Consider the following 12,899-nt stretch of genomic DNA (forward strand, 5'->3'; position numbering starts at 1 on the left):
AGGTGAGAATTTACCCGAGCCCTAGGCTCGGGCGAATCGTGAATTTGCCCATGGCCGAGACTCGAGCGAGCCAGGGGGAGATTCTGTTTTACTGGTATTGCCTTGGGCCGAAAAGAGAGTTGTCTCAGCCCACCTTGAGGATGTGCCAATAAGATGTTTTAGGCCTTTTCTCTCATCTCAATTTGGGTATCCCGTCTTACGGTATCTGATAGTTGTGTTATAGTGACAACCTTGATTAACTTATTAACTAAGGCCAGTCTCAATGGCCAGTGTCATTACACGGTTACCAAAATTAACATGTCATCAACACTCAAATGAAACTATCTATGAAACAATTCCAACAATGCAAGAGTTTCACTTTGACATTTCCAAGACAAACAAAGTATTTAAATGGTACAACTTGTTGGGATTATATGTACCCATGTAATCCTGTAGCCATTTCTCATCCGGCGTCAGCGTCAGGTGCACACGCACCCAACACAACCTGCAATTTTGCATAACTAGGATACCAAGATCATTAAAAAAATGGCTACTTCTAATTAGAGGAAAACCATCAAGAACATGCAGTGGACATGTCATCGTCAGAAATCAGAATATGCAGCAACCGAAACTAGATCATGCTCCTAGACTTAGACTTGTCTTCTATCGCAACCCTACTAGAATTAGCTGCAGGCAAGCACTTGCATTCAGAATTAAACTCAGCTAGTTGCAGGCAAGCACTTGCATTCAGATCGGCAACCAGGCAAACACACACCAAAATCAACTACCTGCACAAGCATTAATCGATTTGCAGGCATCAAAATCAACTACTACCAGACATCAACTTCCACAGATCGAAGTTGTGCTACCATGAATTTGGTGCTTGCTGCGGTGTCCATCCTCCTCGCGGTACCGTTGGGTCAGCCCCGGCAGCGGAAATCACCGGCCGCGGAACTGGCAGCGATGACGCATGCGACGGTCCCTTCTTGATTCCTAGCCGACTGCCCCCGAGTCCCTTCGCTACTCTGCTAGATGCAGCGCTGGATCCGCTCTGCTCTAGTTCAGACTACACGCACGAATCAAAAGGGAAAGGGCAGAGGTAGAAGTGGCGCGGGAAGAGGCGGGAAGAAGGCCGATGGAGGCGGGAAGAAGGCCGAGGAGCGGGCGTCGGAGTTTCGCCCGCACGGGATCGACGAGATGAAACCTCCCCACCTCAACGCGAGTTTCATGTTGTTACCGATGTTTTGGTCCCCAAACGTGTCGTGGCCATGAAACGTTTGCATTCTCTCTCCTTCTCAAATCATGCAAAGATTCTCTTTTTGCTGACGTGTCATCCTAATTAATGTGCATGACACTCCCATAACATCCCTATTGAGACTGGCCTAAGGCGGTTGCTGGGCCGACAGCCCGGCCTGGATTAACTGAGGACTCTGAGGGCCAAAAATAAAGGCCACCATAAAGTATTTGTGTAGTAGTGTCTCTTTCATCTTTCCAAGTTAAGCACTTGATCATCTTGTGGTCATCAACATGATCCTCTAGCTCCACCACTTGGCATGGGACTTATCATTTCATATCTACACACTTATCACAATGATTAGTCCCTAGGTTTTATCAATTATCAAAACTAAACTAGGGCTTTTAATAGGTGATGAGACAAATAGCATATATAGATGACTTTATGTTAATAGATTAAAAATTAAATGTATTGCACACTTAGCACAATTGTTAGTCCCTAAGTTTCATCAATTATCAAAACCAAACTAGGGCTTTCGGTAGGTGACGAGACAAATAGCATATGTAGATGACTTTATGTTAATAGATTAAAGATTAAAAGTACCGCACATAATAGAAATTATATAGATATTTTATGTAATTAATAAAGGGATGACATGGATAGTTTTTATGAGAGGATCATAAGTTAGTGAAACACTTTGTAGAGAATGATGTAGATAAGAGAAAAAACATCTAATGTGATTTAGTTTTATATAAAAGTATATATATACTATATATATATATATATACATTTATTTACGGACGGAGGTAGTATTTAGATAGTCAATTTGGGTAAGGCCTTGTTTAGTTCCCCAAAAAATTTACAAAATTTTTATTTTCCATCACATCGAATCTTACAACACATACATGAAGCATTAAATATAGATAAAAAACTAACTAATTGCATGATTTGCCTGTAATTTGCGAGACAAATCTTTCAAACCTAGTTAATCTATGATTAAACAATATTTATTAAATACAAATAAAAATACTGTTGTGTTCATTTTGAAAAAAGAAATTGAAACTAAACAAGACTGTAAACTATATTTAGGGAATGCGGTAACGGTAACACTCGAAGTGTAGAGAGAGAGAGACAGCGGTCGTATACTCTTCGTCGCCTTTGCTCGGTCGTATTATCGGATCCCCCATCCACTTGTCCAAAAAAAAAACGCCTCCCCCATACCACAGCGAACCTCCCAAAACCCGGCTCCCCCGATTTCCAATCCCACCATCCTCCGAAGGGATCAGATGCCGGCGTGCTGCTGCTGATCGAGCGATGCGGGCTAGCCGGCCGGCGGTGCACCCCGTGGAAGCGCCGCCGCCGGCGCCGGCCGCGGCGGCGCAGGCCCTGGGGGAGGGGGAGGGCGCCGCGCACCCGCGCGGGGTGCGGATGAAGGATCCGCCTGGGGCGCCTGGGACACCTGCGGGGCTTGGCCTACGCCTTGCGCAGGCTTTCTTCGCAGCCGCCGCGCTCGCCGTCATGGCGTCCACCAACGACTTTCCGTCCGTCTCCGCCTTCAGGTCCAGCAAATACCTTTTCATATGGACCCTCTTTTTTGAAATCTGAACCGACTTCTTTGGTTTCTTTGTATGCCTGGATTAGAAATGGAAATATTCTCTGCATGCGATCTTTCTTGAGTCTTGCGCTTTAACTTTGAGCATAGTAGTCGTATTTGTGGTATATATGAATCTATTTGTGTAAAGGGTTAGGCGATGGTGTGACGTGGTTGACTCAATTGTTTGCGGAGCTTGTGTGTGATGACCGGAGAATACGTATTTACGTGTACCAAAAATAAGTATTCTACCAAAATTTTTTTTTGGAGGATAACTAAATCTCACTTCACCTCATATACTTACAATGTTATTAATTCCCTGGGTGCCAATGTGGCAGTTGTAATCCCCGATTGACTAATGGTGGATTAAATGGCCATTTAGCCATTTTCTCATGTTCAACTCTGATTCTATTTAGACTATTTTATCATGTTTAATTCGCTGTTTAGGGTCTAATTGACAAGGCCATTTATTTGAACAGTGCCTCCACCTAACTACATGCAAATATGTAACCATGATGATTTTTCTCACTAAGTTCACATTTTAATCATTCATGAAACTGATGAGATGCTTCTGTGATTCCCCCCCCCCCCCCACTCCCCCGAATATCCTGAGGAGCTGTGTATCATTATATTAAGAAGAAAATGGGGGTAATACAAAGCCGCACACACCTACACCCGCACTGACACCATCCAAGTCTTCAGGTGGACATTCGCACCTATTACAACTGTCAGCTTAATCACATATAATTAACTCACATTTGGCACAAGGGCAAGGAGGGTAAGCAATACCTCATGCCCTGGCCAGATTCCACAGATGTAAATCCTTTCTAAGCAAGCAACAAGACTCCTAGCTACACTTTGATTGATAACCTTCCTGACTTGAGCACCTATTCTGATGTATCCACAAGGTCCAACCACCTAGAATGATCAGAGAACTGAGGTCCGTTCTGACTTGAGCACTGCAACCGGCAATGATTCTTCCCACCAATCATCAAAATAATCCTCCGTTGGTTGCAGACTGAGGTGCTGCAGACCTACTCCATGCAGGAGGTTGAACCAAAATTTGTGAGCAACGACAAGAAACCAGAAGGTGATCAGATTAATGCTCTCTTAAGCTTGGTCACAGCCAGGATTTCTTTCTGAACAGGGGACCCCTCATCTTGCCAGTCGATCGGCCATCCAACACCTGTTTCGAGTGACTAACCACATGAAGGAACTACACTTGCCTGGTGCTCAAATCTTCCATATCCTCTCCCATGGTCTGAAACAAATAGTACCCTGGAAAAACCAGCTGCAGATGTTGCTGAGTAGTCCCATCCCTATAAAGCTGCCAAAAACGGGAGTCTAATACATCCGGTTGCAAAATCACCTCTGAAATAATGTCCTGAGGCCAAGTTATTCAGTGATATTACCTGCTGTCAAAGCACCTTGGATGTTGAAGACCCAGACATGATCAGTGAGGGATCAAGACAGTCCTCTTGTTTGCTCTTCTCTTGTTACAAACAAAAAAACTTGTGCAAGATCAGCTATCGGTTGGCCATGAATCCACTTATCAAGCCAAAATAAGGTTCCAGCACCATTGCCCACTTGCCATGGAGAAGGAAGTGTGGACAGATTTGTGAACTTGTATGGGGAATATAGACCAATGTTGACTTGGATCAATTTCTTTTAGCCATGACCATCTCATCTTAAGAGACCAGCCAAGGGTTTGGAGCTTACAAATCCCATGAACCCCGAGTTCTCTAGAGAGGAATAGTGACTGCCTTTTGCATCCTTCTTACCTCTCCACGAGAAACCATTCCCAATTTTATCAGTCACCTTAATGGCCCATAGAGAAAAATCAATGGCCATGGCAAGATACACCAACATGGTGGTCAGTACAAACTGTACGAATATTCTGGAAACCAATCAACATGACGTTATTAGTTGCTTCTGTGTTTACAACTGAAATCTATGGACTGTGAGTGTTCACGAATGTGTTCCTCATTGCAATAAATTGGTCAGCATGTTTTCTTCATTTTGAACAGACTGAGAAGTGCATTACCATTATATATATATATATATATATATATATATATATATATATATATATACGACAATGCTATTCTACACCCTAGGTGTAGAATATTATTCTACACCGCAAGTCAAAACTGAGTAGAAAAAATACTGAGCAGTACTGAGCAACGTTCAGTATCATCCAGCCGTACACCCAGTACCACGAAATACTGAACAATACTGAAACACGGGTACTGAACAATACTGAATTCTGTTCAGTATAACAGTTTGGTGTAGAATACGCGTTTCAGTATTGTTCAATATTTCATGGTCATGGGTGTAGTCCTGGATGATACTGAACCTAATCATTGCACGACAACCAGAGCGAATAGACCGTGAGCTACTTGCTGGATCCCTTCCCTGTCGTAGGTACCATGCATAGTGGTTAGTATAAGGCAAACGTATATGGAGGCAAAAGGAGACTATATGTGTTACTAGGAAGAGCAATTGTTCGCGGATGAAACCTGCCATTCTGAACTGTTTTAGGGACCACGGCATACCAGTTTATATACTGGCTAGTCGGCCAGACAGATCACTAAAGTGGTATAGTACATGACAATGATATGGGATTCATATCTTTAGAACTGCTTTCCACAGGCTACCAAAACACATCGACATTGATATAAAAGTTACGGCTTTGTTTAGTTCCCAAAAATTTTCAAGATTCTCCATCACATCGAATCTTTAGATGCACGCATGAAGTATTAAATATAGATAAAAAAATAACTAATTGCACAGTTTGCCTATAATTTGCGAGACAAATCTTTTGAGCCTAATTAATCCATAATTGGACAATAATTACCAAATATAAACGAAAGTGCTAGAGTAGCATTTTCGCGAACTAAACAAGGCCTACATGTTCATCCGGTTGTGTAAAGTGAATTAAACTGAAAAGCTGTTTTCAACTCATCATACAACATGCGGTTTAGTTTTAAGTTAGGGCTGTTTAGTTCACAAAAATTTTGCAAAATTTTTCAAGATTCACATCGAATCTTGCGGCACATGAATGAGGCATTAAATATAGATCAAAATAACTAATTACATAGTTTGCCTGTAATTTACGTGACGGATCCTTTGAGCCTAGTTAGTCTGTGATTGGACAATAATTGTCAAATACAAACAAATGCTACAGGAGCACTTTGCAAAATTTTTCACCAATTAAATAGCCCAAGGGGACCACAAGATACAGAAAAGCACAAACAACTCGGATGAGAATGCTTCGCTTACCAAATTCAGCTAAAAGGGAACAACCGTCCGATGCCACAGATGGCGCAGATCAAGAATGTGGATAGCTACCGCTGCCCAGTTGTTAGGAAGGGAGGGAGGAGCAGCTGGGAACTGGAAAGGAGGAGAGGAGAGAGAGCTGCAGAACTGCAGCAATGGAGGCGGCTGCTGCAGCTGGATGGGAGAGGTGAGAAGAGTGTGTGTTCTGTTCTGTTGACTTGTGAGTGAGAGGCTGAGAGAGTGAGGGGTAGGAAAGAGGAGACTCTAATGGGCTTGGGCCAAAATATAAGACAGCTAGCTAGGCCCAACTCAGCCCACTCTCTGGCTGGACGACCACATAGCCTGGACGGACGATTAATCGCGACTAGACGATGATTATTTGGACGATCAGGTTTCTGGATGGTCTGGCCGAGTCAGAGGCCCTGATTGAATAGCTAAGACCATCCAGGAGTTATGGCATTTTTAATGGAGTGTTTCCTGTTGTCTCGAGATGAGCTGAGCACCACATTAATGATGATTCCCACTTGTTCAGCTGCTCCATCCTCATCATGGGGTTTGAAAGCCAATGGGGTCTTGACCAACATTGTAAGAACAAGGAAATGATCACAATGATTTAGTCGCACCCCATTCATAGAAGAGATTTTATGGACAGTGAGGAACGAGTTTACCTGGTAATTGAGTTGTTGTGCTTGAACTCGAGTCAAATGGCTGAAAGTACTGTTTGCTGATTTGTTGTGAGAGAAAAACACTGATGAATGGCTGACAGATTCGGCTGATAAGCTCAAGCGAACAGTCAATGGAAGGGTTGTATCTATGGAAGGGATGTCCTCATCAAATCTATCATGTTTTTTCCCATTGGAACAGTTCTCAATCCTTTGGTTTCAACTCTGAGTAGGTTACTCATTATTTACATTGTATTAATGCTATCTTGTCTAACTGTTTGGGTGACGGCATGCTGTTTTTTATTTAATGATATCCAGAGCTTACCCTTGTGATAGCTAGGGTATCACTTACAATTTCTGTTTCATCGTGGAAAAGGAAATTATCTTTCTCAAATCATGTACCATGGCCTAGATTGCTTCCAACAAGCTGCATGCTATGACCTTTAAAATGATAATTTTGGTCAGTAAGCTAGTTTTCAACTGGACTTTAAACTTTGTGAACTACATTTTTATTTCTGATTATAACTGGAAGTAAAGATTGTGGTGTCTCTATGAATGTGTTGCTCCTTATGCTCATTCATTCTAATAGCTTTCTTTGCTTCAAAAAACAGAATGAGTTTGGGGCAACATCTTCTACACACAAGATGTCAAGGGCGTCGAGGTCTAGGGTAGCTGGACCTTGGCTATGTAGTTTGTAGCTTCGATCCGTGGTGTTGGGGCGAGGTTTTACCCTTCGGCGCCCCATTGTTGAAGAAGGGAATTAGGAGATAGGATTGTTATTGCTTGACGATCCCTGTCCATAATACAAGACTAAAGGCTCATAGCCTTAACTGCCAGGATGTAATCTCCTACATCTAAGGCCTCGATTGGCCTTGCCTTCTTCCAGCGCCACATCTAAGACCGTGATTGGCCTTGCCTTCTTCCAGCGCATGCTTCCTGTGCGGTGACCGTGCCTACGGTGTGCCTTCAGCGCTCCTGCGCGTGTCTGGTAGGCACGGCCCCACATGACACAAGACTAATAGAGCAATGAGGAATTCTTGTATCCCACAAAAACCTTGCCCTGGAACCAATGACAGGGTCATGTTGCAGGGACGAAACCATGCTTGTTAGACTATTGCTTTGACAGCTTCAATTTTGATAGATCTCGTGTTAGATAAATTCTGGTATTGCTATTGACCATATTCCTGTCTTGGGCATCCCTTGGAATTCTCACTGTATGAAAACAGGTCACAGAGATGTGAAGAGCCTCAAGCCTCAGCAAGAGGCCTTTTTTTATGCCTTTGTTAGTGGATTAGTGTTATTAAAATAGGAACATAGTCCCTCCATTCCAAAACGAATGATGTTATGAGATGCATGCTTATCAAACTTTCTCAAGTTTGACCAGCTTTATAAAAAATATTAGCAACATTTGTATCACTAAATAAATTTATTATGAAAATATATTCAATGGTTCATCTAATGGTACTAATTATGCATTATAAATATTATGTAATTGGTCAAAGTTAAAAATGTTTGACTCCTCAGGAAGTGAGAATGGCATTCTTTGTGGGACAGAGGGAGTAGATGATAGATGTAGTGGAATGTTTTCTACAATACATTGATAATTGCACCAGCCTAATCATCTGAGGAGAAAAATTGATAGTTCAGTGCAAGCGAAAGGGCCTCTAGGTGAGAAGGTCTTCTTAAGCATAATATCCTGGGGCTGCCTACGCCTTTCAGGTCGAGTTTGTTTGCCTTTTTTTTTCGATGGTTCAATTCAATAACTCCCTCTGTCCCTGAATAAATTAATTCCTTGAGTTGTCGTAAGTCAAACTTTTTAAAACTTGACCAAATTTACAGGGAAGTGTACCAGGACTTATGGCACCAAATTAATATAATTAGATAGACTATGAAATGTATTTTCATATTTTGTTCATTTGGTGTCATAAATACTATTATATTTTTCTATGAATTTGGTCAAACCTGAAAATATTTGACTTAGGGCTCTAGGAATTAATGTATTCACAGATGGAAGGAGTAGTAGCGTGCTTGTAATTATTGAGTTGCATGCACTGACTAATTCAACCCAAAAGCCCTAAGTCACGTGGAGGCTCCCTTAGGCCTCAACGTGGAATAGGAGCGAGCAGCAATTATTTTATTTTAATTGCGCTAACCAGGATTCAAACTCGAGACCTCTGGATCTCATACCATATTGAGTTGCATGCACCGACCAATTTAACCCAAAAGCTTAAGCTGATGGGGAGAGGTGGGCAATTCACTTATATTCAACAGTAATCATGTGTTATATTTGTTTTTCATTTTGAAAGGGAACATGCATTTTGATTGTAACATGATAGCTTTAATCTAGTTTGATGTTAACATGTAAATGAAAATAGAAGATAATTTGTTTCAAGGCGTTCGGTGAACTTCTTTGCTCTTGTTAGACATTGTTTGATATTATGGACTCCTTTGGTTATACCATCACAGAATTCAAACACTGACGGTAAAGTAGCAATTATATTTATGCTTGATGTTTGAGGTCTATAATATGCTTATATGCATTTTAACATGCAATCAGACACTTCATTTTACTATTTCTTTTGTTTTCATAACTAGCATAATAATTGGGAATATTACTGTTAGAAAACTGGCCTTTTTCTAATGAATCGTTCAATTTTGACTTTAATCGCCAAAGTAAATTTTCCACCCTCATCTAAATAGAACCATAAAGTAGATACCAATCCAGATTAATGTGCCATAGACAACATTTTTAGATTGGTGTGGGATCCCACTGTCCCAGGTAGCAGATTAGCTTATGAATTGGAGTGGCTTATGTCGTTTCAAGTTTGTGGGTTTGGAGAGATTTTGATTTTGTGAATGGTTAGTGGCTAACTATCTAAAATTTGAGTGATATCTGATAGCTTGGCAATAGCATCTTGAAATTATTTCCTTCAGTCACAAATATTGATGTTTTGGACACTGACGGTCTCTAAAGTCCAAAATGCAACTTCTTCACTACTATTTGTTGTAATATGTTCACAGAAAACATAACAGAAGTAAAGGTTTTTGATTTTATGAAATTACTCAAGAAAAACCTGCACATCAGTTTTCAAATATCAAACTGAAATGTTTGACTTCATGCAACCACAAAGTTACTTATAAGGGGTGTTAATGGCTTATTTGCTAATCATTTGATACTTAAGGGCTGAATAATGGAAACTCTGCATGTTGGCTCTCGCTGTCCTATGTTTGTGTTTCTAAGCTTCTAGTTGTTGATCTTCCATCACTTAAATATTCAATCTGCCATTTGGAAAACTACTAAAACTGTTGAAAACTATTTCTGTGTTTGGTTTGAGGACGTGGTGGGATGGGACCTTGTTATTTGTTTGGTTGAGGATGGGATGATACCTGTTTTTCGTTTGGTTTGTGGGATTTAGAAATATGGGATGAACGCCGTTTTCTCTCTCGGTTAGCAGCAGGAATAAGTGGGTCCCACACCTCATCTAGGGCCCACATGTCTATCTCGGAGTTATCTTCTTGCTCTGAGATCTCATGGATGAGGAACCCAGGGGGAGCTTGCCCACACGTTCGCTGTTCCTCCTCTGCCAGTGGCGCGCTGCCTAGGGACTCGATTGATGCGCTGGACACAGACCTGCGCCATCACATGCCCTTGCATGGGCTGGCCTGCTGTAGCATTGCTCGCCACTGTGCTGCACAAAGCTGCCGTGCCGCTGCTCTACCATGGATGGGCGTGACCCCAAATCTAGGGAATATTCCCTCCTCGAGGACAGACCCAACCCAGCTTGCCTCACAAGCAAACACCTCTCTAGGTGGGATCAACTCATCCCATCCCTATTCATCCCCTCAACCAAACACATGCCAAGTGATCACACCTAGTTCTGCCCCCCTGATGCCATTGTTTGGGGTCAAAACAGATCCTTAGGAGTTGAGTTGTGATGCAGATTTTTTTTTCGATGGATGATTTAAATGTATCTGGCTATCTATTTGGCTACAGAATGGACTGATGGTTTTCTTTTGACCAGCTACCTTGTCGCAGCAGCCATTTTGCAGTGCTTGTGGAGCCTTTTGCTAGCCTTTGTCGACATTTATGCACTTCTTGTCAAGCGATCTTTGAGAAATGCCCGAGCTGTATGTATATTTACTATCGGAGATGGGGTGAGTAATTTCATTTGGTCATACTCTGTAAAATATCCCCTGTTTTCTAAAAATATAACACTGTTGTATTTTTTTCATTCATTTGACTATTCGTCTGTTCTATGAATATTTGTACAAATAACAGACATACAAGCCACACCCAAAGTACTTTTGATGACAGATCTAGTGGTACTCTTTTCACTTTACTAATGAGTTATTGAATAAATATTGTTGGTCAAGTTTGCGCAAAAAAATGTCATTTTTGAAAACAGAGGGAATAATCATCTATAATTGCTGTACATTGAAGAGTTGTAAACATATCAATAGAAGATCAAAAGTTATGTTATGGTCTTGTATATTTGTTTCTTTGTAAATGGAACAATCTTTCATGAACTACCTTTAATGACCTTTTATGTTTATTCGTAGATCACAGGTACACTAACCTTGGGTGCAGCATGTGCATCGGCAGGAATCACTGTTCTCATTGGTAATGATCTCAACATATGCGCAGAGAATCACTGTGCAAGTTTCGAGACAGCCACAGCAATGGCTTTCATAAGCTGGTTTGCGCTGGCGCCATCCTGTATCTTGAATTTCTGGTCGATGGCCTCCAGATGAGAAATATAGGATGTTAAAACATACTTTTGAACCGTTTCGGCACAAGATCGGTGCTTGTGGTAGCAGCAATGCAGTGTCGTAAAGCTAATTGTAATATGCAGAAATTGGTGAATGGATGTGGAATGTAGTGCGTGGTCGAATTGTCTGTACAAAATACGGAGTGCCTTCTTTGGATCTGAAAAGAATTACAAATATTGTCAGGGTTTTCCCTTTGACGTTAACATGTTCTGCCTATGTGGTTTGTTGTATTGTACGATGGAATACATATATATGACTCAGATGATGGTTTTTATGAGGCTTGTTGTGATGATGGCATATATTGGCTCGAGATTTGTTTCCTTGCCAAGATTTATTATTGGATACTCTGTTTGGTAAAAATGATGATTTATGGAAAAAGTCTATTAAACCTTTGTAACTGGTTGTCCATAATATCCCTTCACTTCTAAAATAGATATTTTATTTTTAAAGTGATGAAAATCATTTGAATAATTTCTTGAGGCAGTTTTGTTGATATGTTTACGTGGATGTTGAAATATTGGTGAGTTAGTAATAGCATTGGAAAAAGTCTTAAAGGCATATTTCATACGTATGGTTAGCTACTAGTTAGGGCTAAAAATTAGTCCAAATTAGCTTTGATGGTCTAATTAGCTCACCTGTTAGCACCCTTGTTGATATACTAGAGCTAATTTAAGATTAATTTTTAGCTAGCTAGCAATTAACCCTTGTATCAAATAAGCTCTAAATATTCTCTGCCTATAGCATGTGTTCCACCGTTGTCATGCCATATCCGTAAGACGGTCGTGTCATTTTTTCGTGTCTTGGGACTCATTTTCATGTTGACTGCGCACGTTGGCCACTAGCTGCGTCCAAATGTTGATTTCGAGCAGCGCCGAGCACCGACGTGTCGCGCCAAATGCTCGTCCTAGCCACCAGGCCTTCTTAACCCCTTCCCCATCTCCTTATGCTTAAGAAGGGCAAGCGCCGAGCTTAGGTCTTGTTTAGTTCGTGAAATTTTTTGACTTTCGCTAATAGCATTTTCGTCTGTATTTAGTTATTATTATCCAATCATGGACTAACTAGGTTCAAAAGATTCATCTCACAAATTATTGACAAATTGTATAATTAGTTTTTATTTTGGTTTATGTTTAATGTTTTATGCATGCGTCCAAAGATTCCATGTAATAGGAATTCTGAAAAATTTTGGAAACTAAACCAGGCCTTAGCACTAAGGATGAAAACGGAACGGAAATATCCCGAACCGAACCGAACCGTTTTCTATATTAGATCCGATCGAATTCGTATTTTCTTGTCTAACTTTACCGTTTTCGCTTTCGTATTTTAGATCTTTCGTATTTTAAATGTAAAAGTAGAAAACGGTTTAGCCATTTTTCGACCGTTTTCT

The 12,899-nt window shown here is 41.0% G+C and overlaps 1 protein-coding gene and 1 long non-coding RNA gene across 2 annotated transcripts; one reads left to right on the forward strand and one right to left on the reverse strand.

Annotated features, from left to right (window-relative positions):
* Positions 236-1,206, reverse strand: LOC110431893. Its single transcript, XR_002449367.1, has 2 exons — positions 849-1,206; positions 236-767 (listed from the first exon to the last, which is right to left on the reverse strand). It is a non-coding gene; the product is annotated as an uncharacterized LOC110431893 (long non-coding RNA).
* Positions 2,356-11,792, forward strand: LOC8067714 (CASP-like protein 5A3). Its single transcript, XM_002464664.2, has 3 exons — positions 2,356-2,772; positions 10,768-10,900; positions 11,306-11,792. Exons 1-3 carry the CDS (start codon positions 2,528-2,530, stop codon positions 11,495-11,497), a joined length of 570 nt encoding a protein of 189 aa, XP_002464709.1. The 5' UTR covers positions 2,356-2,527; the 3' UTR covers positions 11,498-11,792.

Source organism: Sorghum bicolor, chromosome 1 (assembly GCF_000003195.3).
Source record: "Sorghum bicolor cultivar BTx623 chromosome 1, Sorghum_bicolor_NCBIv3, whole genome shotgun sequence".
Taxonomy (NCBI): Eukaryota; Viridiplantae; Streptophyta; class Magnoliopsida; order Poales; family Poaceae; genus Sorghum; species Sorghum bicolor.